Here is a 25,059-nt window from a genome sequence, read left to right as displayed (position 1 = left end):
AATAAAAAGCACACACTCTGTCCTTCGGGTACGATATTAGAGTGCTGTTAGAGCTCAGGTGTTGTGTATACAAATACTCCAGGTGACACCCAAAAAAAACCAAAACGAAACCCCAAAACAGTATTTTCGCCAGTTCCTCCTTTCCTTATAAACTAGCCTTAAGTGTACATACATACGTTTGACTCGTATTAGTAAAGATGACTGTGCTTTTTTTTTTTTTTGAACCTAAGGAAAAAACAAACAAACAAACAAAAAAAAAAAAAACACTTCACACATCTGTTTTCCTGCACTGTTTCTGAGTGATGCCTCAGTTAGACAGCATTGTTCTGTGAGCATAAACACTGATTCGTTCGATCATTGACACAATAATCATTCTGGATTTCTTGCTTTCTTCAGCAGGGTTAAAAAGTGCCCACTAAGCATCAGAATCAATTTACTTATCACATCCTCGTCACATAACATGATTGGGCTGATGCCTTAAGTAAGTTCAGCTCCGGTTTTCCTCAGAGATGGGATGGACCGCAGCGGAAGATGGACCAAGCAGCAACCTTGAGTGCGGTCTCACTGCTTTTGCTGCTCACTCGCACACATACACGCACTCACACAATATACATATATACGCGCACACATACACCTATGCACATCCTTGCTTCAGTGTTCCCTCGTCTCTGCCGCCTCATTGAAGATTATTTGGAGATTTGCTGTTGGAGGTGGAGAAGGAACTCGTAGTACGACAGGGCCGACTCTGTTCGGTCCTCGATCATGTTTTGCATAAAGCTGGCTTTCAGCTGGCTCTCGTCCCTGAGTCCCATCATAATGGTTGTGAAAGAAAAACAAAATGAGAAGACATCAGTTGGGGTTGCTCTTAGATATCCAGGTGCTAAAGATGTGCAATTTAAGACACTGAACACTTCTGATGTTCACCGTAGCCTCTGTTCTTCTCTGTTTAAGTTTTAGAGTGCATTTCTTTCAACATAACACAACTGCAAACATTTTAAATACATCACCGTTAGATAGCTTTATTCATCTTCCCCTTCCTTTGTTAACATAATCTGGCTTGAGCTGAAGCCTCTACTACAAAACTGGTTTAGGGCTTAGGCCTAAGGTCACACAGGGCTGGAGACCTGTTTACTGACCGTCTAGGAACCACCGGTCGTGAGAGAAACGTGTATTCCCGACCGGCTGCGAGTGGTTTCTGGAGCCTGCTGGTTGAAATTAGCCTCAAAGAGGGTGCTGCATCAAAATCCACCCTGTGCTTGCTTTGGTTACCTGTAGTTTGCATGACATGCTGACTTGTGTGCAAACACTCACCACTTACTCTCACTACTGCGTAGTGAATAGTCAGCATCTGCCATGCAAACTATGGGCAACTGCGGCAACTTGCCATCAACCCAAGCATACAAGGTGGTTTTCAGTGCAGCACTGTATACTTAAACACTGGCAAGTGTATTTCAATGTATTTCATCTACTAGCAGTTCTTAGCTAGACCACCAAAGAGCACACATTTTGCTTTTGCAACATCATTCATTCTTTTCTAATACCCAGTGAGGTCCCACCTGATGATATGCAGGGAGGGGAAGAACGGCCTCTGATCTCTCAGCCAACCAATGAAAGCTCTGGTTCTCTGCGACTCGGCAGTATCCAGTTCTGGGAGCAGATACTGTGAGAGGACAGCAACAAGTTTTTTTCTCATTAGCAAGGGGGTGGGGTGGGAGAGATTCAATACTTAAAGAGCTGGAAATGTAGCTGTACTGCATGTTTTGAAAAGTCCTGGTACAGAGAAAGAGCAGTTGACCCAAACTAAGAAAACCTACCAGATTATCAGGCACGGCTGCATAGCTTGGAACTCCTAGGACTTGTGTGAGGAAGTTGGGGTGGCAGTTTCGTCCAATCCACAAATACATCACCTTTTAGAGGAGAATAAGGTGTATTTAAATACCTTCAACTCAAAAGCAAGTGCATTACAGCACCAAGAGCTGTCACTGAAGAGCTGAAAACCTCCTTGACGTATGGGAGAGTATAACTAAAGTTTATATTGAAGTTTTTAATCTAAAACTGGGCTATACAATTATGTAAAATGTTGAGTGTACAAAATATTATCCAGCATGGAGGAGAATGCTTAATGACATGGAGTAAGCTAGAATAAGGCTTCATCACAGAGCTACCCATTTGCATAAGTCACACAGAGAACAGGAACAAGTTATACAAAATGTACAATTCAGCGATTTCTAATTTCTCTCTCAAACTATGCTATTATTACCACCCTTTAACATACAGATAGAAAAAGAAGCTTCACCTAAAGAATCTTTAGCCCTGCTGTAAATATGTAGCAAATATATTAAATGAGACATTCAGTGAGGAAAATGCCATGCTGTTATTTTGCCTAGCATCCAATTAGATTTGAGACATTCGACGAGCTTATTTTGAAAACATACAGTTCCAGCATCCATGAGGAAAGCTCCCTCCCTGCTGAGCTTCTCTACAGACAGCTGCAGCAGTCTGGGCTGAGGGATGGTCCGCTCATTGATGTTCAAAGCACCCTGAAGATGCAGAAAAAAAAAAGATCACTTAGTAACACAGGAAAACCGAAACACATTAGGAAAGCCACCATCGCGTTCCCTCCAGAACAAGCAAACTCTTTCCAAAAAAAATGTTTTTAGTTCTGTCGTGCAATCTTAAAACTGCACAACACATTAAAATAAATAAAAGATTGATGCGCACTGGAGGAAAACGTCATTCTCCTCACCTCATCAGTCAGGTCGTCGACACGGTACAGAGCAGGATGGATCATCAGCATGGCGTAGGCCAGTGGCTGGTACTTCAGCTGAAGCATGGCAAACACCCGGTCATCCAGCCTGGTGCTGGTGCCTGTCCTAAAGCCTTTCTGCAGAGCGCGCACACAAACACGCAAAACTTCATCAATAATGGCGTGATGGTGGGGTATTCAGTGAGGGAGTCAGTTTGTTTTAGTGTTCATTACAATTTTTGAATTTAGCATAAGAGGATGAAATAAATTGATTCTCATAGGCAAAAAAAAAAAAAAATATGTAAGTTTAAGTCCAGGGAGAACTTGAAAATCAGTCAGTGGAAAAGATTAGTGGCAATGTAGTTGTTGTATAACGACTGCATCAGAATAAAATCAGCTAACCTGTTTGAGCAGGGCGAGGATGTAGAGCGGGAAGAGTCTGAGGCAGGCCGGAGCCAGCAGGCCGGGCTGCTGGACTGTCAACACAGACTGCCGGTAAGACATCAGCGAGTCAATGGCAGCATTGGTCATTGCATCTCTTGCATCACTCAGACTGGCTGTCACTGAACGATCCACAGCTGTGAAGAGGGATACGTTTACAGTTACTTAGACGAAGGACAGAGGATAAGAACTTGTTCTTTTAGGCAGCTCTATGTGTGATTATTTAGTAGGGCTGTCTCTACAAACAACAAAATACACAAGTAGTTTAAATGATGGTCAGGTCTCATATAAATTACATTCATACAGTTTAGGTTTGATATTAGAAACTAAAGGCTGGCGTTCCTGTACCATGTTCAAAATTAAACATCTGTGATTAAGACCTCCATCAATAAAAATAAATAAGATCAATGTTTTTTATTCAGGTTTTCATTAACATTTTAAACCTAATTCATCTAAAACAGAACATAATGCTTCATTCTACCATAAATGACAGTGAACTAAATTTGTGTGCTAACTTACGATTTTCAAAAACTGACTCACTAAATAATCCTATCGAATGTGGTTTTATCTGCTAGTCTAATCCAACTAACAGCAAAACTGATACCTAGAGGATATTTATGGTAGGAACTTATTTTCCTTCATAGTAAGCAGAAAGTTCCTGCAGAAATTAGGAAGTAACAGTATTTCAGTGGAAACTGTTGTGAATTCAATGTATTGCTTGTATCCACACCTGACAATGTCACAGGGTGTGTGTGTGTGTGTGTGTGTGTGTGTGTGTGTGTGTGTGTGTGTGTGCCTCCTCCTAGATCTGGACCAATGGGCTCCTGGACAGTAACCTGGCAGCACTGGATGGACCGAAACATAATATCTCAGGGGTGTTCTATTGAATTTAGTTCAGGCAACCGTGAGTGCAGTTCTTGGGGCTATATACTTTAATGTGCAGCACTTTGGTCAACGTTTTTTGTTTTTTTTTTTGCATTTTTGGCCACAGCAGCTTTTATTGGCAGTGGAGAGAGACAGGAAATGGGGGGAAGATACAGGGGAAGACACACGGGCAGATTGGCGATAGGCTGGGACTCAAACCCACGCTGCCCACCACAGCGTGGCATATGTAAGTGGTCGCCGGCTTCACCACTAAGCCAATGGGTGAAGTACAATGGGATGTACTGATGTGACATCCTGCAGGTGTTGGGCTACCTGTGCAACCTCTGTAGGTCCAGGAATCACCTCATGCTAACAGTAGTGACACGGTGAGCGAAACAGTGTGCATTTTACATTTTATTGTTTTGGGGAACTTTTTCCTCGGGGTGGTGGTGTTATGTTTAACATTGATAAATGACTGAACTGTATGCAGTGAGTGGTACAACTCAACTCCCAAATTAATTTTCAGTGAAATCCATATGATGAGAATTTGAAATGAAAAATTATGTTCATTCTTGGAAAACAGCACTTAAAGCGAATATGTGATTTTGTTTTTCCCAGTAGAGCTTAGTGTAAAATTAGCCTGTATAAATCTTTTAGGATATCAGTATTACATTACAGTTCTGTATTGAATGACTGAGTTTAAATACTAATCATTCACAACTGGCATGTCCAATCCTGACTGCATTTCCAGTAAGTGTATATTACACAAAAAAAAAAAAAAAAACAATCCTCCACCTGATCTTTATTATAAGATTAAAATGAAACGAACTCTTCTGCAACATATAATATCAGCATCTGTTCTGAGTTAATATCAGATGAGCCAGTACAGATCTGACTGCTCAGTATGGGACGGTTACTAGGCAACCACAGCTGTCGCCACTCATCACCATCTGTCGGTGGCGCTTATTACAACGAAGATGATGAAAACCCTGCGAGGATTTAGCATCAAGCCAATTAAGTATTAACTGTGACAATGAAGAATATTTTCCTAGCTATGGTTTCTACAAATCCAAGTTTATCCATATTTTACAAATACACACTCCCACACGCAAAATACTTATCCTATGTGACGTAACCACATATCTAGAAAGGTTATTATTGGCGTGAAGACAAAACCCTTTCATCTCTGATACTATTACTTTCACATTTCTGATTACAGTTATTAGATACTACTTTAAAAATAACCTAACTACTTATAACAACTATCAGGCCGACAACTATAAGGGATGCATTCAAATGCATGCAAACTGACCAAATAAAATTATTAGCGGTAACATATGGTCAAACAATCTAAAGCTAAATCTTTCTATTATTGTAGAAAAAAGTTCAGCACGTACCCATGCAAGCCAACAGCCCAGTGATGGCTTGAACATCTGCCCCAGCAAAGATATCTGACAGAGAATTAACCACAGGAAGACACAAAGTGTGCACGCGGATCCTCCTCTCTCCTGTAAGGGACAAAGCATGTTATTTAAACAAACCAACAAACAAACAAAAAAACAGACAAACAAAAAAGCATCAAAAAAGGGCAGATGCAGAGCCAAAAAACAAGGAGACAAGAAAAGGAAAAAAGTCAGTCTATCACACTTCAAGGTTCTAATTACACTTGTTGACTGCACTATTATAAAAAAAAAAGTGAATTTTAAAGCACATCTGCCCTCTCACCAGATAATATACAGAGTAGTGCTATCTTAAATCACATAATAATTCCATAGATGTTGCTTCCATTTGGAAAATGACCTGTAAATGTATCCATTTTACAATGTCTAACAGTGCACACTGTTCTGCAAAAAAAGAAGGAACAAAACAGCCTTGTCTAAGTGAGCGTGTGTGTACCTTTGCTGGAGGTGTACAGAAGTGCAGCCTGGAAAGAGACAATCTGCATGTCATCAAGGTTTTCCTCGATGGACATCTGAACAGCAAAGCCAGCATCTGGGTTGACGTTGGGGAGGGACAACAGATCTGTGGAGCGCACAAAGAAGTTTCCGTGGAACGTGTGGATGGACAGACCTGTGCAAAGACGGAGAGAGAAAATTCAAATTAGTCTGCATCAAGGTAGCCAAAGCAAACAGAAATCATTCCTGTGCCCAGACTCTGGAGGTATGTTTGTTTTTTCCCATAATTGACTGCAAGTTTAAGCTTTTATGTCAAATATCCATGATGAACAAAGGGAAACAAAGGCTGGACTGTTTATAAACACAGCAAAAATTGAGTAAAACATCTTTTGAGTTATAAATTTGATGAACACTATCAGGGCAGAGAATCTTTAAAGGAAATTTCTGGTATATTTCAACCTTGTGTCATTGTCAGTGGCCATTTTGGCTCTGTAGGTCACGCTAACTTTACACACCCCACCAAAGCTGGAGAGATCTGGGAAAACTACAAACAAGCAGACTAGTCAGACTAATCATTTTAAAAAGCAAAATCATCTGACTAATGACTAAGTTTACCTCCCTAGGCAGACCCCGGTGTTACACACCACATAACAATTGAGTAAACATTAAAAAGCCTTTACTAATAAATTAAACATGTAAACAGAAACTTCAAGTTCTATGACTCACATTTGGGAATCTATAGCTGGAAGGAAAACTTTTGGAACTCTCTGTAATAACCAGGATTTCGGAAAATGATCTCAGTGTGAAAACCATGACTATTTGTGTAGTATTAGCCCAAGTGTGTGCTGCCCAATTGTGACTTGGATGATGATTTGACTACATTTTATGCATAATCAATGCAGAATTCCAAATGGTTTACAAACATCTTGCAACAGTAACCTTCATCTCTATTCAACACAGTCAACTCCAGCTCTTTTGTGCCCACAGACCTTTGGTGCAGCGTATCCTCATGACGGCCTCAAAACCAATTTTCCTGGTTAAATATCTCTTCAGATCCTTCTGGAAGCGCTCAACCTGAGCTGGGTTATGCTGGTGGTGGTAGGATGGATAGTAGTAAACGCTCCCTGCTGAATATCTGGATATACAGCCTGCAAGAAAGCGAGAGGTCACAGAAGAGAAGAGAAAAAGCTTTGATTTTTTTTTTTTTTTTGAAAAAACAGATTAACAATTTCTTTTTACATTAACTTTTTTACCCAAACATTTTTAGCAGTTGGGGTTTTTAAACCCAGCAATAAAACATAATTCTTGAGCAACATTAAAATAACAGCAAAAGGTCCAGTGCACCTTCCTTTTCCCTCTCCAATCCACTCAGCTGAGACTTACCGAGAGATGCCAGGTCACAGTACTGAGCGCTGAGCAGGAACAGATCAACAGCCACCTGCTGGCCGGAGCAGTCCAGAGCCAGCTTCTTGTAGAAGTCTGTCGCTGGGGCTAAGTGCTGGATGTCCTGCAGGGAAAGCACATCACATGAGCACAAAATCCAAATGTAAGCAACAATTCAGTAGCTGTCTAAAGTTAAACACATTTTTTACAGGTTGTTGAAAAGCTTTATTCCTTTATTCTGCCTTGTTTGTAAAGTTTTAAAACCAGGTGTCAAACATTAGTTAAGTCCATTTTTGACCTATGACTGACTTGTAACACCAGTCATTAAGACTAACTTTGTTTAATACAGTTCTCAACTGATAATTATTAGCCCACTTGGATTTTTTCTTAGAGCATTACAGCAAAAGCTTTTCAACTTATTTTCCTCGTATTCCATCTTAACTAAAACCCATTTCTGATAAAGTGAAGTAAAGGGGTGTTTTTTTCCCCTTTTAGAAAAAAATTATTCATATTAATTTATGCCAGAAAGAACATGAAAGGTATAAACATTCAACATTTCTATTTATATTATATTTCTATTTTATAAAAATATCTACAGGGCCATTTGGTAATATAATGGCTCTGTTGGTTATATTTAATCCTGCTGTATGCCATTCAAAACACTCTCACAGATCTTACCTTGGCAGATGCCCGCTGGTTGGGGTCCTCTCTTGACTGCAGTGCCCCCACACCGAGGTTAGGCAGCTGAGTCTGAAACACAGACATGCGTCCTCCAGTGGGGGACAACAACTTAAAGGCTGCTTGCAGAGCTGAACCCAGGGCGGACTGGGTCTCCATCGTCTTCTCAAATAAATTTGGCAAGCTCTTCAGCAGATCCTGCACAAGCTGAAAAACAAATGGTGGACAAAAGTCTTATTCTTATGAGGCGTTATCACTATTAATCAAAGAACGATATAAATATAAAAGGCGCATTTCTTACCTCTTTGCATTCATTGAGGTTTACTAGAAGGCTGTCTGGTGTTGGTAAAAAGATATCTGTGGAGAACAAAATGTAATTATCTAAACAAATATAAGAAGCATATTCACACAATGATATAACAGCAGTTATTAATAACCATAAAGAAAGCAGCAGTGCAACCATAAAGTGATTTCTTTAAGACCGAAATCACTTTATGGTTGCACCATCACTAATGTGATACAGTTTTTAAAGTTTCACCAAAAACAAAAGGGGGGGGGGAGTATAACTATATACTACTTGCCTACATGGCATTCATGTTTACTGACAGTCTGTGACCTTATACATTTGCTGGTGCTACAATCCTGCAGTAAGTTGGCACACAGCTGATGTCAAGTTGCTGTGATAATGAAAGTGTGGCCTTTGCCGTCAGCTGCGTCTCACCTTCTATGTCAGACACGATTAGCATCTGAGGCTGGGAAAGTCCCTCCTGGAGGTTGTAAAAGTGGATGGTGCTGTCAAAGGTGATGAAGCCTACCTTTGTCCGTGAGTCTCCTGGAAGTCTAAGACACACAAACACACACGCACACACTTACTTCAGTAAAGCTTGCGTTATGTGTCAGGAATTACCTTTTTCATCCAAGTTTGCAAAGACCCATTTTAAGATCCTTGCACTAAGACATGCTATGTTACTGCACATTACTCTTACTCTGACTTCTTACACCAATTTCCAGCTCTTTACATTCAAAATACAAATTTCTTGGCATATATACTGGGCCATGGTGCAGCACCTCAGTCCATCCACTATCTGAAACAAGCTGGTTTAGCTCCTTCCAAGGTCACCCACCAATTTAACGCAGGGATGTCAAATATGTGGACAGGTGGTCAGAATCAGCCTGCCAGGAGGTCCCAGGGTTCTAGCCAGGGGTTGATCACCTGGCGCAAATACCAGACTCAGATTTTTTTCATTCTCACTATATCGCTGCACTATAGTATTATTTCACAGCGATTTGCAGTCTACCACAGTCAATTTTGTTCACAATATGAACGTGCGATCTTGCAGTGGGTCTATTCGCGCTTCATTTTGCGGGGCTACAGAAAGAAAATTAGCAACCAGCGTGAACGAGAGGGGGAAGACGAGGAAAAGGGGAGCACAAAAGGACAATTTCAGGCTTCCTATTAAACACGGCCCCTTTAAATGTACCGGGCTGAATTTTTTTTTCTGGCTAGAACCCTGCGTCCAATTTACCCCACTGGGTAGCTTTGTAAAGATAAAACTTACTACAAAGAAATGAGAATGTATGAAAATATATAAAGTATTTTTAGGTCTAGACAAATTATTTGAATTTTCATTTTAAAAACATATTTCCCTACATTTCTATAGTGTCTGGCAGAAATCCTTACATTGACCCATGGCTGAGCGAACACAGTGAAAAATATTCAGTATATTGGTCTCCATGGTTTCCATTCACATTAGGTCTTAATCAGCTCAGCTGGAAATGTGTATGAGCCCTATATAGTTTAAAAGTACTCTAAAACATTACTTCTAAAAAGGCTGTTTTGTCTCTAATTACTCAATATTAAATGTTGTACATACGAATTGATGTTGTCCAGCAGTGACTGACAGAACACATTTAGGTAGCCTGTCTCCACTGCATTGTGGGATACATCCAGAACAAAGAGGTAAACAGCAGGCTGCGGTGGCCTCAGCTGGATAAAATAAAGGCAAACACAAGCTAGTTAAAGCAAGGCTAATAAAAAAGACAAAATTATTACATACATAGATGACTGCACAATTTCCAATACTCATAACTTAATTTAGTATATAGTATTATTTTAGTATATAATATTAATATTTAGAGTGTATGTGTGTATATATACAAAACTTAATGCATTCAGATCATATACATAAAGTCATCAGCATCCACCTTCAGTTACATTGGGACATTTAATGGGGAGATTTGATTTCAAATCAGGATTCTTTGATTCTCTCTCTCTCTGGAAATGTAATTTTTACAGCAGCGTGCAGTTAACTGGTGACAGGTGCAAGGTTAAAATTGCTGACACCTACCATGTATTCTGAAGGAGCAATGAACTCAATGGTGGCATTTTGGACTTCAGGTCTTTTATGTGGTTCTCCATATGATCTGCTGACTGGGTTGTACATGAACTCCTCTGGAACTACACACAAACACATAAAACATCCAGTGAGGCTTTAGTACTGAGTAATATTTCCTACCTGTGGAGAATAGGTAAGACCAGAGAAGAAACAATATACACCATAACAAAAATCCTTTTTCCAAAGTAGATGACATTTTTTTTTTTGCACCTAATCTTTGAAAAAAAAAAAGCCTTTGAGATTAAAATTTGTGTTTAAGAGTGATCTGGTGAGGGCTGCACAATACGTTTTTAATATAATTTAACACTTTTCTCTGTCGTTCTTTCCATATTCCGCTTAATAGAAATGCTGCATTCATTTCGACTCTTGTCAAAAGCCTCCAGAGTGCTCATAGACAGCAGCTCTTTCAGATGCTGCCATCTCATTTATCCCTCCCTCTCCTTTCTTACCATCATTAACCCGATAACACAGGTTGCACTTCCACCTTCTCTGGTCCAGGAAAGACACAAAGGGGTTGATGTAGGTTCTGCAGGACCGACACCTTACAATGGTGCTGGATGTCACAACAGGAAGTTGCTGCATTTATAAAAACAAAGAAGAGAATCAACTTGTGTGGGAGAAGTGCCACAAGGCAAACACATCATCTTGTTTGCAGCTCATTTTAAATGGCATTTCAATAAAGACTTTTCTTGTTGCCGTCCAAACTGTGAAACGTCTCTGGAATTTGTGTCCTCAATTAACAGAACATAAACCTAAGTCGCTGTGATAGATTTTGCCCAGGAGTGTATTAAGTCAAATCCTACTGGGAAATAAACAACTACGAGGATGAGCCTGTTCAACGAGCACAAATTTGATGCAGCTCATCTATTTTTATAAAGATAACATAGCTGTTATACGTTGATGTTATATGAGGATAACACCACATAAAAATGGCTTAAATGTTTAAAAGTATCAGTAAGAATCAGTATGAGATTCAATAATTAACATTTTTTGTGGAGATTTCATTTACTGAACTACCTGTCACAGGTCTACATATAAATAAGAAGCCAGAAAGAAGCAGTAAATGCAGCAATAAAGGAACCTGAGCTGAAGCAGCAGAAATAACTTTACATTTACGTTACATTTTTAATTTTACAAACACTTTACATTTTATTCAGTAGAGACTTTTTCTCAATGGGTGATCCAGTGCTGACTGCAAGGGCTCTCCATATGACATAGCTATGATAGTAATATATGGATATAAATTAGTTTCAAAATTGTAACAAATGTATATTACATGATATACAAATGAAAACTAAGATTTATATATGTGTACAAATGATTTGTGTGTAATTTTGGCATGCAATGTGTATTCCAGTCCACACACATTTAAAACCGTTTAAAAATAGTTCTAATAGTTCTAATACCTCTGTATATTTGTAATTTGTATATTTGTAACATTGTCTTATAGTTTTTATACTTATTGTTTTTTATGTAAGCATGAAGTACCGCAGCAATTTCCTAATGCTCACCCATATGGCAATAAAACCTTCTGATTCTGAAATAGTTTTCTGAAGTGTTTTACAAGTAAGCACATCCCAGGCGGTATCAATGTCAATCATTTATACACAAATGTTAAATTTCAGATTTACAGATTTATCATTTTCATTTTTAAAAAGTTTCCTGTGTGTACAAATTGAACAGATACTTGAGACATTGTTTCATTTACATACAGATTGTAAATGTGTGTACAAGGTTTTGAGACTCTTCACGCTCTTAGCTTCATGCAAAGCTCCAAAGGCACGGTACTTTCAATTCCTGGGGGGGAAACTGGGACATCTGAGTTTTGGGTGTAGTCCAGTGTCATTTCAAAATGAATGGACTTTTTTCTAAACAGACAAAAACACCTTGGCACCCCTTGACTAGAAACCATATAACACACTCTAAAATAACCTATAATTAATATATGCTGAAGATTACACATATTTGAGACTAATTTGTCTCCATATCAATATCAAATGTTTAACTATTTAAATGGGAGGCAAAAATCACTGCCTCTTCCCTCACACTGAGGACTGACAATAAAAGTGGCAATGTTAGTAAATCTTGGCTCCGGGTAACAAATCTGCAATGGGGACTGTAGTGATTTCCTGACATGTAATTAATGTTCTCTGCTTTGACATAAACAAGAGAGACTTGGCGTTTGTTGAAGAAAATCTGCACGCTAGCAGGTTAGGTTCTCAGAGGAAGCTGCTGCAGTAACTGACCCAGTTTAAACTGGCTGAGAGTTAACATTAAATATTAAATTGACACATTACCGAGAGGTCTTTGAAGGGGTGAAGCAGCAGGCCCAACGGCATCTTGGCTTTATTGAGCAGAGACTGGGTCTGAGGGATGCTGGTCAGTGTACAGCGAAAAACTCTGGAGGGACACACAAGGACAAATTCAAAGTTTAGGCTGTGTGCACAACAGCAATATAATTAATGTCCCACTATAGCTGCAGTATTTCTTAATTACTTCATAATTTTGAGTTTAAATACACAAAAACTAAACAGATATCAATCATGGTAATATTAGCTTTATGGACTAATAACACAATCAAATGAAAGACAAGAAATGCAACAACATGCAAAATTAGTCCATTGTGACTCACTCTGGGCTGCAGTTGAGTTTCTGCAGGTCCTGGGTGAGGCAGGGTGTCGGGGCAGGGATTGGGGTTGGTGGCAGCAGGTTCCTTTCTTGCAGGAGGTTGACTACTCTCAGGGCCTCCGGGGTGCTGGACTGGAGGCTCATGGCTGCTAATGATGGGCTCAGCTGAGCTGGCCCTGGGCCACCAGGTGGCTGAAAGATGAAAAAATGAACTAATATTAAGCCTAAATGTTTAATAATATTTACTTGTCACAATTTTGAAGTCCACAGGCATTCAATATCTTGTCCCAAATTTTTTATCTTAAAATAAAACTCACTTAAAACTGGTAACAGCTGTGGCTGCAAACAAACTGGCCCCTCAAAAGTCCTTTACTATACTGCACTGAAAATTCTGTTGAGGATCTTTAATTCTATAAAAAAATGTAAGCATGTGCCACAATGAATAACGCAAACCGGTGTTGGTAATTCACCTTTCCATATTACCAGCACGTGTTTTGCATGCCTGTGGATGTGCGTGACAAACAAGCAAGCAAACAGCATATGCAAAGTGTTCTAACATTACACCACACTGGGCTGTAACCTTCTGCTCACCTGCTGGTATGGCTGAGGTGCTTGAGTGTAAGGCTGCGTGGCGGCTTGCATCGCAGGGTGCATGGGAGGGGTGGCGTGTGGAGCTGAGGTGTTCTGGTACCCAGGAGGGAGGGACGGGTAGTGACCCAAGTGCCGACCGGGCGGTCCAGTCGGAGTCGGACCAGCTATGGAAGAAACAGGGTCATAAAAAGCACAAGATTTATATGAGAAATTATACCAAGTGGATAGCAGGGGGAAAAAAGGGAAGCTCTGTGGCTGACAGGTACTTAAAGCAGCAAGGCATATTACGCACTGACTTAAAATAAAAACCAGAGGCAATATTTTGTGCTAATGAAGGTTTGAAAGGGTTTGTCTTATAAATGAGTTTTTAGAGGCATAAGCTACTTAGGCTTTGTCTACACAAACAATGCCTGTTAGCACAACTTGTTTATTGTTGATTTTGTTCTTTTCATGGGATTTGCTGATGATATAAAAAGTATATTACTTATTCCAAAACTCATCCTTGAAACTGAAGGAAAAAAATAAAAGACCGTGCATCAGAACTGACAGTCATGGTAGGAGAGTTAATATTTAGTAATTTGTACATAAAAATACTGGCTGGGATTCAAGTTTTGCAACAAAGATTGTACAATAAAATGTAGAAATGCCTCACCTTTATCAAAAACTACAAGAGGCTTTTGCAAAACTGCAAATGTGATTGTGTGTGCACAGAATCAAATAAGTGACACAAAACAGCCTTACCCATTTTGTTGTCAAGATGATTATAGCTGTTTGGTGCTTGTGGGCCATTGCCAGCCACAGCTCCTGTTTCAAAGCAAACACAGACATGGTATGAATAATTTAAGCAACATTTTTCTAACCACAAACAAAGATGGAACAAAATAAACTGCAAAGCAAAAGCAGACATAAGAGGGGTCAAAAGGATGGCAATACTAATGATGCAAATTATAGAAACTAAAGATGTTTTTAGGAACTATTTGTACTTCGGTGATTTTAAGATTTAGAAGTTGAGCCACATGGGAGACATGGTGAGGCTAGATGACTGAAACACAAAACAAACTACTAAAAGGAAATGATTGTTTCCATGGATGTGCAGTTTAGTACCCAAAAAAAAAGATACCCAGTAAAATGAACACAATTACAGCACCTGGTGTAATAGCTCTAGACTAGCTTTCTTACTGTATGCATTGTTCTGTAAAACCATCAGATGAGAGCTCAGTATGTGCTGATAGTGCATCCATAGACACAAGGAAAAAAACGCACAGATGAGACAGGACTGACACCACAGCACTGACAACATCTAACAGCTGAAAACTGATTTTGCCACACCTGGACATTCAATATCCCCTTCCTGGCTGTCTGGATCAGTGGGGGAAAGAGTGCTGTTAACAACGTCCCCGCACTGAGCTGGCATGTAGTGGAAGGAGGGAAACAATGGAAGGTGATCAGAATTAATAACAAACAAACATTGGCTTATAGGAAAGGATATACAGTTACTGGATATCATGATTAACACATCTGTGGGAATAAACAGTTTAATATTTATTCCAGTGCCCCTGGGCTCTGTGTTTTTAGGAAAGCTCAGATTTTTAAAACCACTACACTTACCATCTGCTTTAGGTGGTGGAGGTGTGGCATTAGCCACTGGGGGTCCAGTGGGAGGCGGTGTGGGTTTCATTGTTGGTGGTGGGCCTGAAGGTGGTGGGCCTGTAAGTGAAGTCCCATAAGCAGGCCTGCTCGGCTGGCCTTGGTATGTGTGGGGAGCCATGGGATTCATTGGTGGAGGTGCAACACCTGCAGAAGAACATAACCAGTAATTTGTTATGATTACCCCCATTCTAGGATTAATCAGTAGTTAAGTCACTTAGCATATAAAATGTGAAAAATTAGTGAGCAATGATTTTCCCAATTTCTTAGAAAGAAGAGCAGCAAGTCTTTCAAATTAAAAAGCTGGAATCAGTGAGTATTTTTTTTTTATCTTTTCTTTAATAAATGACTAAATCAACAGAAACCAAAGTTGCTTTTTTTCTTTGGCATGTCAGCTGTGAGTTATCTTCCAACATCCCTGTGACATCATGTTACAGCTCTCAGCTAGTCAGTTATCACTTCTAAAATTATGTCAAGGTTACAGTCCATGTACAACAACTCCGCTGTGTTACCACATATCATGTACAAGACAGATATGAGACATCACAGAGAGTGCTGTTACATTAAGCTCCAGGCAGTAGTGACAACAGCTGGTGGCGCTACTAACCTACAGCAAGCTAACCTCAGGGCACGGGTCATTTATCTGTAGTTCAGCTAGTTCAGGACTGTCTGTACTCAAACAAACACTTCTTGATGAACTTACTGATCACCAAAGGCAGCAAGTATGTTTACTTTTTGTTAATTATACAGTTTGTTAAGCTTGTATACTAAGGGTGTGCAATGTTTGCTTTCTCACTTGGACAAAGAAAGCAAAGAGCCATACATTATGCAGAATTAAGTTAAACTCTACCAATTTGGTGGACTCATGTCTGATAGATACCCACTAAATTGGGGAGCTACTAAGATGAAATATCTTGGAGTTACAATATCTAAAGATTTAAAACATTTTTACTCTCATAACTACGCACCATTAAACAAAACTACTAAAGAAGATGTACAACAATGGAGTGCCATTCCTCTTCTTGGCTTTGGATCCAGAATCCAGTCAGTTCAAATGAATATATTACCTCGGCTACTTTACCTATTTCAATTGCTCTCTATAGAAATGCCAGACCAACAATTTCGGGAATGGGACAGATTAATCTCACGTTACATCTGGCAGGGTAAAAGACCGAGAATTAAGTATCAAAATCTACAATTATCCAAAAATAAGGGAGGAATGGCACTCCCATCTCTTAAAGACTAATATGTAGCTGCACAATTGAGACCACTTGTGTGTCTATGTAACTCAAATTATTTTGCCAAATGGAAAGAAATTGAAGAAGCAACAACAAATGAATATCCAATTCAAGAATTAATTGGTGAAAAGATTAGATCAGACAGAATAGAAAGTTTGAAAAATCCATTTATAATTTTATCTCTTAAATTATGGAACAAGACAATACAATATAACAATTTAAAGGACGTGGTAGGATTGCTAAGATGGTGTGGATATGACAAAGACAAATATATATTTATTTATTTATTTTGTATTAACAAAAACTTTGAAAATAAAGAATTGTAAAAAAAAAAAAAAAACTCCACCAATTTGGTAAACAGTGCTACCTGCTTTACAACAGCTCTGGCTCCCTGTTTGAACCAAGAACTTTCTGTTAGAGGCAGTTGATTTTTTGAATTAATATGGCATACTCTAAAGGCTTTACTGCTGTAGAGTAGGTGCTTTCCTCAGTGAATTAAGAAAATATAAAAATTCACAGACACCAATTATGAACAAAAACTTGGTCATAATAGTGAATAGGAATTTTGTCTCTGACCTGCATCACAAAATTAAGACTGATTAAGAGACTGATTAAAATACAATTGAGTTATTATAATGATGATGTGTGTCAAAACTGTGTCATTTAGCTTAATGGGAACAACTGAAATGGTCACCTCCAATCTCATTGTACATCCTGTATACTGACAATAAAGGCATTCTATTCTATTCGACAAGACCATCAGATCATGGCATTCAAGGTTAAAGTATGCAGTACAAAAGGACAGATGTTTTGTGATCAGCTGAGAGCTGTAACATGATGCCATGATGTATTCTGCCCATATGTGTGTATGCTGTACAGCTCTCCACTTGATAACCAGTACTAAATCAAATCCACTGGAATCATATACAGTAATCCCTCACTTATCGCGGGTGTTACGTTCCAGGACCACCCGCGATAAGTGAAAATCCGCGAAGTAGGGACGCTATATTTATTTTAATAGTTATACATTATTTTAGTAGTTATACACTATTTTAAGTTTTTATAAACCCTCCCCACACACTTATACACCAAATATATACATTACTTTACAACACGTACTATGTATGTGAAGAACGAGTACCGCAAAAACCCACGAAACAGCGAAAATACCGCAATAAATATTTTACACTAATATTGATTGAAAACCCGCGAAACAGCGAGTCCGCAAAAAGCGAACCGCGAAGTAGCGAGGGATTACTGTACCTCAAATCGCAATTCCTTTTATTAACACTGCACTGGTTTTTCAACAGTTCACACTGCAAAGCAGAGCTTTCTTTCCAAACTGTGGGAGATAATACAATAGTTGCATTGATGCTGAAAACCTGTGTCATCCTGCTTTTCTCCACTACAAGAAACTGGTCAGTAAACGAGATTAACAAGCAGACCTATATGAAGGAAATCTTAATAATATTCATCCTTAATGGAAAGTTAAAATGCAGCTTGTCAGTGAGGACTGGCTAGGGGTTGGCCTGGTCAGTTAATGGATCTAATATTCAGCAGATGTGTGATAAAATAAATGAATTTAAAAATACATGTTGGGTCTGAAAAGGCTGCCTCGCTTTCCATCTTTAGTCACCAGTCCTTAGTCTCAAGCAATATCCCACCCACAGCACTAGCTGGTAGGTTATATATCACAAGTAATAGCCTGGCAACAATGAAGGCTACTATACCAGACAGGATCGCTTTTGCAGACTGTAGCAAATCAAGAGAACAAAAACTACAATCTTATATCTTGCCCGTTTCCCCCCCTTTAAACTAAATACAGGCCTAAATAATGCCCTTTTCCCCAATATGCAGCTAACAATAATATCTAATAATTGATTTATATAGTAAAAGCATAAATAGACAAATGCACCTGAAAAACGTTTCCCATTAAATTTTGTTCTTTTGCATAGTTCTCACAGTTACTAAAATTCTCAAAGTTACTAAAATGTTTTGCTCAAGAAAATTTAAACAAATAAACAGATAAGATTTTAATAATAAGATGATAACACCTAGTTCTGATGGTGTCTCTGCACGACCTCTGCAAGTACTGCACTAAAAATAGACCAAAAAAAAAAAAAATCTATGTTAAATTACAAAATGCTTTATGAAATCATTCTGGCTCTGTGGTCACAAATTACTCAGCCAATTTCTGTGACGCTCAAATCATATAACAAATCTACTTCCTGTTATTGAGAACCTTTATGAGTGGTTTTCTGTTGCCACCATGAGCTAACTGCGGGCTACCCTTAACACTCAAAGGAAATTAAAATATAACTAGAATATTGAGATACAACTGAGTGCAACTGTTTAATATCACCAGTGGAAGCCATTAATTCACACATCATTCTACCACCACAGGCTGCAGTAAAGTAAAATTTGTTCTGAAAGCCAAATTATGTTCAGTGTAAGAAACTATATAGTTCTTATTTGAACTTTGTATTCAGACTAAATGAGTGTCTGTACTTGGGAGGGAGCCAGAGGCCACAGCCGGCCAACATGTTCAGTGTAGGAACAGAGGGCAACGTCCAGCTCCAACATATCAGCATTCTAGATATGCATATCTCTAACACATGTCAATGAAAGAAGACAATGACAGGGAAAAATTAAAGCAATCATGTCACAAAAAAGATACAGGAAGGAAACAGCAAAAAAAAAAAAAAAAAAAGCACTACAGTGTGTATTTTAAAATTAAATAGGCAATAATAGCATCAAAAATAATTGGCTAAAGTTCACTGCTTTCATAGAAACCTGACAGGATGATTAATCAATTTACTGATTTGACTCAAGGACAGCAAGCATCATTATGGTTTCATTTGCAATAACTAAGAATTGTTGCCTCACATCTGTGTAATTTTGTCTTTCTTGAAAATGAAATTTCATTCTATCTGACAATATGCCCAACTTCCTGACCAAGTAAAGTCTATATGTGGGAAACACTTAGCGCATCTTTGTTGTAAGACTTCATGTTCTTACCTGGCTGAGTATATCCGTGCCGAGAGGTGGGAGGCATCCCTGGGCCTGGGGGTTGGGTGGCGCTGTGGGAGATGCTGGGCGGTGGTGGTCCTGAGCTGTAAGCTGATGATGATGGTGGGGATGGCCCTGATAAGCTTGCAGCTGGATTCACATGATTTGCCACAGGTCCCACTGGAGGTGCACTAATGGAAGTGGCTGGCCCCAGTGGTGGGGTAGGTGTGTTGTACTGCCATGTTGGAGCCATGGGCTGCTGAGGGTTGGGGTAGTAGCTACTAGAAGACACAGCAGGAGGCGGGGGTGTTGCCTGTCCAGGAGGAATTCTAGGACCAGGGCTGGGGCTGGCAGACTGAGGGGGGGTATGAGATGGATGACCACCCATTGGAGGTCTGGGCAACAGCGGATGGCCTGGAGAGGATGGGTAGGAAGTGGGTGGTGGGCCTGGTTGATATGAGCTAACTGGGGGAACAGGCTGGTATGGCCCAGCAGGGTAAAGTCCAGGGCCAGGGGGTGCGGGAGCTTTGGCCTGCATTGGATTGTATGTTGGTTGATGAGTCATCCCATAACTAACCCCCGGTGGCTGCTGCAGGGCAACTGGATTCTGTGATGGACCTGGAGACAAGAAGAAGATAAATACTGAAATGTTAATGAATTTTTGTCAAAATATCCCTCTTTGAGAAATTAAAATCAGAAAAGTAAATCACTTAATTATCATTTTATAAGTCAGTTTCATTCTAATAAAAACTCTTTAGTTCAGCTATTTTGTTTAGGGAAAAGAAATAACGGACTACTCCTTTTGTACCAAATCCCAATATTTTCACAAGGACTGCAACTGTTTGAATAAAAGTCTTCTCATGCTTGATAAGAATTAATCTGAAAGTTAGCCTTCAGGTAAAAAGGAATAAAGCCATTAGCTTTACAGACAGATGTAACCAGCAATGTTATGGATTCCACACCAGGAGCTGTTTGAGATTCAAGTGGCTTTTAATTAATGCAATTCACTCAGTTTAAATGTTTTTATATCAAAAACAGATGGCACAGTCCTGGCAGTGAAAACTGCATGGATGCACCAAATGACCGATGAACTGACAGCCCAGGGGAGTAATCTCTTTACTTGGATTTAATTCACTGTGATTTGCCCTCAGTGACAGTGGGTTTTGGGCTTACTTACTGAACGCAGAAGTGATAAAAGCTGACACTTGTGCACCATTAAAATGCTGTGTATATTGTGCAGATACCAGGCTAGACATTTGGCACCAACTTCTCAATTTCAAGAGTGTCAAATATTAATAACAGTAAGTGATGCAAGATCTTGCTAATAGCAGAAAACAGAAGTCAATTCTAAATAAAAAGTTAGGAAAGAGGAAAGAAAGAAGTATAAACATTACCTAAAGAACAACCACACCCGCATGAGTGCTTTAAACTGCAGCATCAATGTGATGTTGTTTGTGGCCTAAATGATTATGTAATGCAAGCAGATTCACTACTATCCACTTAGTCCTTTACTACATGACTGGCAGCAGAGCTAAGTCAGCAGAGTGAAAAGGGATTAGAAAACAACTCTTTGCAACACAGATGAAGGAACATAATCCAGCTCAAATCTTTGTCCTTTCTAAGAGCAGGAAAATTCTGAGACCTGAAGCTTGGCTCTTGCCTCTTACTGGTCTTGTCCAATCAGAAAGTGCCTAATGTTGTATCAAACCTTTCAGCCAATTAAAAAAAACAAACAAACAAAAAAAAAACCCATTGACTGGTAAAACACAAAAAGGAAGTTAGCTTAAAGAGTGGTAAAATAAAACCCATGTGATTCTTGATTTGAGGGTGTAAATGTATATTATAACAGTTAAGATAACCAAAGCAGCATTAACGACCGTTTTATAACTGCAGGTTTGAATAGTGAGCCTCTGTTAATGTACTGGAACAATTTAACTCTAAACATAAAACTGATAATTCCAGTTTAAATGGGAGAATGTCCCAAAAGTAAGTGATCTAATGAAATCATTACCAAAGTATCTTCACATTTTCAACCCTGTGCTGCCAGTAAAGCTGTCTACAAACAGCATAAAGACATTCGAATGACCCACAGATACAGAGAGAGAGAGAGAGAGAGAGAGAGAGAGAGAGAGAGAGTGCAGAACACAGATGTCAAATTCTTTAATTCATCGTTAACTTAAAAACTAGTAAGGCAGTCAGGAAAGCCTTTTGAGTCTATTCCACTGCAGCATTTGGCTTCAACAATAACTGGGTATATGATAATGATATGGAAGAAAATATAACTCCCTGACCTGCGTGCTTATGTGGGTGTTTGTAATGAGCAGGTTCTGTATAGTTGCCTTTAGTCTTTGTACATGATGGTTAGCATCATACAAAGATATTTCTGTTCACTCATTATTTGTCACAATTATACCTGATATATAGAAGCATATTGTGTTGCTTTAATTTTTTATTCACATAAAGTTAACCTAGGTTAAGAATTATTATTACCCAGCTTTTGTTTTTATTGTTAGAAACTGTAAATCTGCCAGCTAAAACTTCACTTTCATGCTTTTAAGAAGAAACAGTTAGAGATTAAGACTATAATGTCAACAACGTCAACAACAAAAAAAGCTGTTGAGACAGACTGTGCCCTCATTTCAATGTTTTTATTTGTGTTGGTTTCTACCTATTCCGGTTGACCCCTGTTATGTTTTGTTCCATTTTTATATTGGTGGTTTCTGTATTTAATATTTTTCAGTTTTTCTGTCCTTTTAGTTGCTGTTTCACTGAAATTTGTATCATTTATTTTTGCAATATTGCATTTTTAAAATTAATTGCAATTTAAAAAAAAGAAAAAGAAAATGCTATATTAAAATGACCCAGATCACATGTGCTCATCAACTTTTGAAAAGGAGTTGAGGCATTATGACCTAGGGATGCTATTGCCTTATCTACATAGTACAAGAAAGCTAATTCAGGTATCACATTTATTTGATTGCAAAATGTCACATAAGCACTCATGAACAATCTTAAATTGAGACATTTAACTGCTCCAGGCTGGAGAAAGCTCGTATTTAACGTATCTGGATGGTCTCCAATGGGCCACATACACAGAAAAACGTAGGACGCAAACAAGCCAGAGCTTTTATGCCATCTGAAAATCCGTATTGCACAACAGCGAATTAACTAGTAAATAAGCCAATGGAATTATTCACTGCAACTAAAACTACACAGCAAAAACAACAACAAAGAAATGTGCTTAGAAAATACAAGTTATGGTGGTCAGAAGTTCTGGCTAATCGAGCAACATGAAAGGAAACAATTAAATGCTAAGTTATCGATTAGCTCGAATTTTATTTATTAGGTTGTGTGGAGAGAGGTGGGGACAGTTGAGCACCTGTCTTCGTAATTTTACTGTCCCTGATGACCACTCGATCAACCTGTTGGATTGCCACCTCGACAAAGGAAAAGTAGCACACACTGGCTAAATACGTATAGGTAGCGTACCTTAAAGATAGAAACTATTTTAGTCATCTTAAGTCACCAAGGTACCACACAGGTCAAGATTAACAGCAGCTCTACACCTGACAACTCGCCTTTACTTGGCTACCTCACGTTACAGCGTTACCAAGCAAGTCAGTCAGCTAACAGCTAGCAACAGACACAAGCTCCAATAAGTGCCGCTAGTGCTCGCTAGTGACTACCGAAAGCCAGTTAGCTGTTAGCTACTCCGTCTTGAACTAAATGTACTTAATAAAAGTTACTCACCATTCGCGTACGCCTGCCCTGTCCCTGTCCCATTCTGAGAGTTGAACCCCGCAGTTGACATCTTGAAACAGACACCAGGATCTAATTTAGAGGTGCTTGGTTGGCGAAAAGCTAGCTGCGTCTTTAGCTGGCTAACTAGCTGGCTGACAGTCGCGGGTAACGTTTAAACCTGTAGCTCTGACGGTGCGTCGCCTGCTCAAAACGGCGTCCGCGGCGACGTCTCCTACTTTCTCAAAAAAGTTGATTAGGTGACTTGTGGACGATCACAAGCCCATCGCTATTATCAAAAAAACCCGTTCGGCTATCTACGGGTGAGTAACGATGGGCCTGGTCAGAGTAATCGTATGAGACACTTCTCCTCTTTCACCGGAAGCTGGGATCACCCAGCAGGATCAACGTAAAGTTGTCGGGCATGCGCAGTATGTACACGTGGCATTTCCTCTGGTGCACAGGATTTTCCAGTGTACTGGAAACATCAGCCACTCCGTGTGCGATCACTATGCTTTTTAGGAGAAGCTGCTCATTTATTTGAATGGGAAATAAAACCTGCTGTGCTTTAACTAACATAATGAAATTCTGTCTAACTCTGCGTTAAAGCAATAAAAGAACATGCCATAGTTTGTCCCTTGGTAGATTCTTTTGGCCTTCACTGTAAAAACAACTAGACACAAAACGCGGTTATTTGGGAATACGCTTCAACTTCATGCAAACAAGTTAAATGAAAGTTTTATTTAACTTTTTGTTTTAGATTAATCAGACAAAATACGCTGGACAGATTTCGACTTGACATTAAACATTATAATGAGTTCTGCAAATTCTGAGCCATTTGTTTTGTCCTTGCATGCAACTGGGCACAAATCCAGCATGGTTGTTTTGAAAGTGATAAGAAAGACAAAAGCAATATGTATGTGTATAACTGTTTTTGATCATTAGGGAAATTCTATATTAATAAGAACAGACGGATGGATTCTAAACCAATCTTTGAACATTTTTGTCAAGAAATACATAAATGTGGCACCAAGACCTCAAGAATAAGAAGGCAATTCACTATGATTTATTACTTTTCTTATTCTTTTTTCTCTGGTATTTGACATGTATTTGTATGCACAGCCTATATGTTTTGTCCTTATAATATAAAATAAAATAAAAAAATTGTTGGATGTAAAATATCTCTTAAACTGATCCTATAAATTTCAAATGATCAGCACAGTAATTACTCGTGTCTATCCTGAGACAGGATGTTAATATGCTGGGCATCCATGTCAACAACAGCTTGAACTGAACTGAAAGACCAACATAGAGGATTAATACAAAAAAGGATGAGCAGGCTCAGTTTCCTAAGGAAGATGAGATCCTTCAGTGTGTGCAGCAAAATTATGGAGATTTTCTATCACTCAGTTCTGGCAAGCACAGTTACCTTGCAGTTGTCTGCTGGAGAGTGGTTGGCTCTGTGACTGGCTGCAGACCAGACACTTTTGAACCTGTGGTGGAGAGGAGGTCACTGAACAAACCATCGTAGATAATCCTGACCACCCTCTGCACCACATACTGGACAGGCAGAGCACCTTCTCTGACAGACTGATTCAACTCTGCTGCCACAAGGACAACTGTAACTATCTTTCACACCACATGCTATCACCCTCTATCATACAGTATATCTGCCTGGAAGAGAACACATCTGCCAAGTGTTATTATTATTATTATTATCATTATTATTATCCTCAAAATCCTGCTCTGTTCACTCATGAAGCCGAGTCCATTCCTTAAACCTAAGGTTGCCATGAAGATATGAT

The 25,059-nt window shown here is 39.1% G+C and overlaps 1 protein-coding gene across 2 annotated transcripts; it reads right to left on the bottom strand.

The window, feature by feature from the left end:
* Positions 1-207: 207 nt before the first annotated feature.
* sec24a (SEC24 homolog A, COPII coat complex component) lies at positions 208-23,647 on the bottom strand. Of its 2 annotated transcripts, XM_030746049.1 has the most exons (24): positions 23,267-23,647; positions 19,526-20,134; positions 15,231-15,416; positions 14,952-15,029; positions 14,364-14,426; positions 13,623-13,786; positions 13,036-13,223; positions 12,701-12,803; positions 10,853-10,979; positions 10,356-10,465; positions 9,882-9,994; positions 8,729-8,847; positions 8,309-8,364; positions 8,008-8,214; positions 7,330-7,453; positions 6,936-7,094; positions 5,948-6,121; positions 5,449-5,559; positions 3,149-3,324; positions 2,747-2,884; positions 2,436-2,540; positions 1,815-1,907; positions 1,557-1,660; positions 208-801 (listed from the first exon to the last, which is right to left on the bottom strand). In XM_030746049.1, the coding sequence occupies exons 1-24, from the start codon at positions 23,325-23,327 to the stop codon at positions 687-689; spliced, it is 3,483 nt and encodes a 1,160-aa protein (XP_030601909.1). In that variant the 5' UTR covers positions 23,328-23,647; the 3' UTR covers positions 208-686. The 2 variants fall into 2 exon arrangements, with proteins under 2 accessions (XP_030601909.1, XP_030601911.1); XM_030746051.1 differs by lacking the exon at positions 14,952-15,029.
* Between the last annotated feature and the right edge of the window lie 1,412 nt (positions 23,648-25,059).

This window comes from Archocentrus centrarchus, chromosome 14, assembly GCF_007364275.1.
Source record: "Archocentrus centrarchus isolate MPI-CPG fArcCen1 chromosome 14, fArcCen1, whole genome shotgun sequence".
NCBI lineage: Eukaryota > Metazoa > Chordata > Actinopteri > Cichliformes > Cichlidae > Archocentrus > Archocentrus centrarchus.
The sequence above is the reverse complement of the archived record's forward strand: the minus strand, read 5'-3'. Positions and strand labels throughout refer to the sequence as shown.